Genomic DNA, 4,800 nt, shown 5'->3' with positions numbered 1-4,800 from the left:
TCCATTGCTACTATAATTCAATTAATTTGTCATCGCACCTTTGATACTGATAGAAGGCAAACCTGGGAATAATGAATAGATATATGTAGGCCGTACCTTCACAATACAGTTACCAGACCTGCCACTCTATGAAGCCTCAAAATTAGGATCTCAGGGAGAGAAAAATCGGGATCAACAGCAAATCACCAAGGTGACTGCCAAAGCTGACTTTAAAATTTTCCATGGGTGTCCATAAATTACTCGGCATATATGCTCTCTGTGTGTCTTTGCGTGCGTGTTATTATTTTTGGTAAATCCTGAAGCATCACGTCAAGCACTCCTAGTCCAAAAGTCTCTACCCCCCCCAACCAATAAGTCCCGAAATACATGAACTTAGGTTGACCCCGTCAACGGACGGTCCCCGACACGCAGAACTCACAAGGCGATGTCATGTCACGTGATCATGCGTATGCGCGATTGAAACAATTTTACTAACAGGTCCGACTAACTGCATGTTCAAACAAAATACTCAGATGAGAAACAGTCGTTCTACTTCTAGGATAACGACGGCGGCCGACCGACCAAATTAATGTACCAACATATCTCTTATCCCTCATAATGCGCAGTTTACATGTAGTTGTGTAAGGGTTAGAACGACTGTCGCTCGTCCGAATCTTCGCAATGATAGAGAGAATTACCGTAAATATCCGTAACTTATACAAGACATACGAAGGCGAGTACGGATCTTTTGCTACGGAATTTCGGTAGTCCTACGCTGTCGCAGATTTTTACGGAGGGAGTTGATGATGATGGAGGAACAAGTACGGAACTAGCAGAAAGTACGGATTTCCGTAAAAATACGGAAGAGTGGAAGCACTGGTAACTACCGCACCACTGGTACCGGTTGTGTGGTCTATGAAGATCAAAACCCTGCTAGTGACACCCAACATAGGCAGACACTCACTTCACAGAAAACAAATGGAAATATAGCAAACATCAGAAAAGAAGTTCAACATGTGGTTAAAGAAATGTCCCCCCAGTTTCACAAGTCAGGACAGTCCTGGAAAATTTAGGACAGTTGGCAAGTCTGTACTATAAATTAGTATAAAGTTAATTTGGACCTATATCAAGACATGAGTACAGCTGCCTGCAGTTTCACTCACCACTTTTTCTTCCTTTATAGAATCCTGGAAAAAGTAAAAGTAAGGGATTTCATCTGTCTCCCCCTCTGGTGTCTCCCATTTCAAAAGGACCATGGTACCATCTGGATCCATTGACTCTCCTGGAGAAAAAAACAACAATACACATATTTAAGTATCATTTAACACCCCACACAAAAAAACTTGCTTTAGTAAGCATCTTGCAAAACAATTGGGTAATAAATTACAGGTGTTACAAGAGAGTAATGAACTCACAAAAAAGAAGACGAGACAAGGGCAACGGCAACAGATGTCAAGATGTGTTGACAAGAAAAAAGGTGCAAACCACACAGGCCACCAAGTTCTTTGTTTGAGTATAGAGAAGCACATCAACAGTGGCGCTCCCCAAACCACCGGCTCACCCAGTTTAGTTGTAGTTTTATTTCATTTGAACCACAAATATTTAAGTATCAAGGACTTGAGGCATTACTAGAGAGTAATATACAAAGTATAGATCTAATTGTATCAAAACGTTACAAATGACTTGGGATTAAAAATTACCACAAAGCATCAAAAACAAATGTCCGCTTGACTTTCATATGCCATGTCTATAAAGTCACGACATGTTGGTCGACAAGAGTCGTTTCCTGTATGCCTCCTTTGACACTGACAATGTGAATTATCATCATGACAGTAACACTAGGAGGCAAATAACAAACAAAACATGTGAAGTTTAATAAAATGGGGGAGAGAGAGAGAGAGCAATAGCAACACAGCAGTACTAATTTTATGCATAAAAATACAAATTTTAATAGGCATTTTGACAGATCCCCCACACACAATAGCAGCAAAAAATAAAAATTAAAAAAATAAGAAACCACAAAGACAGATATATGGATACATTGTGCTCACTTTCAAAATGAACTTTGATAAGTGGTGAAAGAGAAAGTGGCCACTGTACAGGCGACATTTGTACAGGTTTGACAGTATTTGTATTAACACCACAGTTTCAGTTTATTGATGACCCCCACCCTATCAATGACGTCGGATAATAACCACAAAACATTTAAGACAAATGTCCGCTTGACTTTCATATGCCATGTCTACAAAGTCACAACATGTTGGTCGACAAGAGTCGTTTCCTGTATGCCTCCTTTGACAATGACAATGTGAATTATCATCATGACAGTAACACTAGGAGGCAAATAACAAACAAAACATGTGAAGTTTAATAAAATGGGGGAGAGAGAGAGAGAGCAATAGCAACACAGCAGTACTAATTTTATGCATAAAAATACAAATTTTAATAGGCATTTTGACAGATCCCCCACACACAATAGCAGCAAAAAATAAAAATTAAAAAAATAACAAGAAACCACAAAGACAGATATATGGATACATTGTGCTCACTTTCAAAATGAACTTTGATAAGTGGTGAAAGAGAAAGTGGCCACTGTACAGGCGACGTTTGTACAGGTTTGACAGTATTTGTATTAACACCACAGGATTTCAGTTTATTGATGACCCCCACCCTATCAATGACGTCGGATAATAACCACAAAACATTTAAGACAAATGTCCGCTTGACTTTCATATGCCATGTCTACAAAGTCACAACATGTTGGTCGACAAGAGTCGTTTCCTGTATGCCTCCTTTGACACCGACGATGTGAATGATCATCATGACAGTAACACTAGGAGGCAAACACAAACTAGTAAGAGGTAAATAGCATACAACTTTTCATTTGATATAACCAAAACAAATGATCCTCTTTGCAGAAAGCATCAGATGTCGATGTCATAAAACAACATCACCATAAATCATTTCAGATACACAATAGAGTGAAAGAAAAATAAGACCAACTAGTTGGCACCCCCGAACCATCTGCAGAATCTAGACAAAATCCATGACAAACATGTGTAGAGCAGTATAATGGGAGTGCCTTTTGATTGAAAGAGGAAGAGCCGAATATGGGCCCGTTGGGGGATCGGGTTTGGTCAGGTTGGTTTGCTAGCCAGATTAAGGGCGTAAAGCAGCTACCGTGGCACAAGCTGATCGCGCCCGACTCGCCACCTAAAAAACAAACGCCACGAAGATACCAAACGTTTGGGGTTTCAAGGAGACAGCAAAGAAAAGCCAATTTGAAAATAAAATCACACAGGACAGTTTTTTCCCATTCAAAACAAAAGAGAGCAAGCAGTCCAAAAAAAAAGAAGACTTTTGTTAATTTTATATTGAAAAAAAAACAACAACAACAAAACAAAAAAAATCAAAAAAAAAAAACAACAACACATAAGACTAGACAAAATACTTCACCGCTGTAGAATTCCAAGCTTCCACAACAGCTTGGCAAAATGCCATGTAGAATATCTGGTTAATAAACAAACACATGCCACAGCATGTCTGCTTGATTTTCATATGCCGTGTCAACAATGTCACCACATGTTGGTTAACAAGCAAATCATGTTTTCTGTATGCACCTTTCGACACTGACAAAGTCAATCAGGACTCTGCCAGTAACACAAGGTGCAAAACTCTGATTAAATTACATGACATAGCAGAGGTGCTCTCCAACCACTCACAACCCAAGGTAAACTTTACACTCACCTTGGTAAAACTGCAAATCTTTGTACATTGCCAAAGCTTCCTTGAAGGCTTTTTGTATAGACACCTGGAACGCTTCTGTGTCTCTGCCGGGCTGAGTCTCCTTGATCTTTTCCAACAGACTGTGGGCACATACAAACAAAAACATTGGCGGTTTGGCTGAGGCAATGATACCAATCCCTAGAAAATAAATACTATCCCTGATGCCACTGCAAAGAGCAATCACTGCTCACAGGTTTTTAAAAAGTCTCTTTTAGTAAGGTTTAATAGTGCTCGCAACTGCATAAGGCAGGGCTGCCTACCTCAAAGTTCCCATATCAGGTAGATTCAGGTATTTTGGCCCCAAATCAGGTAGTACAAAGACAAAGTAGAAAAAAAAAGAAAAAAAAAAGATGATTGCTGCCCCATCGAACGCTCTTGCTTTCAGACTTTCCGTGATATTGGGTAATTATATTTATAAAACTTGTTTGAGCATGCACATGTGTGTGTGTGTGCACATCCGCAAGAAATGAGGTGAGGTTTTTAAAAAAAAATCATTTATGGATTATCATTCTGGGCACCTATCATTCAGTATTGAATCTGGAATTGAGTGCAGGGTGACTGCCAAACTGACTTCAAAAACCCTAGCCCATACAAATAGAAACTATATTAAAACATACTTCCCGACACTAGCATGGGACACTGATAAATCCTTGGAGACTTAGGTATGACAGACCAATTTTAACCAGTTTTATCCTAAAAATACAAAGTGAATCCTGATCTGGGCCTGAAGAGAGGCAAGAAGAACATCAACTGCCAAAACCATGCTTGGTTAGAGCAGTCACGTAGCAATGACCACGAAAAAACTTTTTTTGCCAGAAAGTGTTTGCAAATAGGTGCATTGTAGCTTTATCTTCACAGAGCATGGAACTTTTTGAATTTTTGAAATCCATCAATAAACAAAAAAGTTACGAATTTTTTAATCAATTAATTTTTGGTACACATTTATATAATGAAAAACCCCCCAAAATATGGGACGTTCTATGCTGAGTTTTGAGACAATATTCGTCATAACTCGCTCATTTCTCAGAGTATTTA

The 4,800-nt window shown here is 39.0% G+C and overlaps 1 protein-coding gene across 1 annotated transcript in view; it reads right to left on the bottom strand.

The window, feature by feature from the left end:
• Window positions 1–4,800, bottom strand: part of LOC101863001 (translationally-controlled tumor protein homolog) — a 17,734-nt gene that overhangs the window by 2,221 nt on the left and 10,713 nt on the right. Inside the window, exons 4-5 of the mRNA XM_005092588.3 lie at window positions 3,727–3,845; window positions 1,143–1,261 (exon numbers count right to left, since the gene is read on the bottom strand). Of these exons, the coding sequence (XP_005092645.1) occupies window positions 1,143–1,261; window positions 3,727–3,845 (238 nt within the window). The remainder of the gene's footprint in view (window positions 1–1,142; window positions 1,262–3,726; window positions 3,846–4,800) is intronic.

This window comes from Aplysia californica, unplaced genomic scaffold (assembly GCF_000002075.1).
Source record: "Aplysia californica isolate F4 #8 unplaced genomic scaffold, AplCal3.0 scaffold00049, whole genome shotgun sequence".
In the NCBI taxonomy this organism is placed as follows: domain Eukaryota; kingdom Metazoa; phylum Mollusca; class Gastropoda; order Aplysiida; family Aplysiidae; genus Aplysia; species Aplysia californica.
This window is presented reverse-complemented; position numbering and strand designations above follow the sequence as displayed.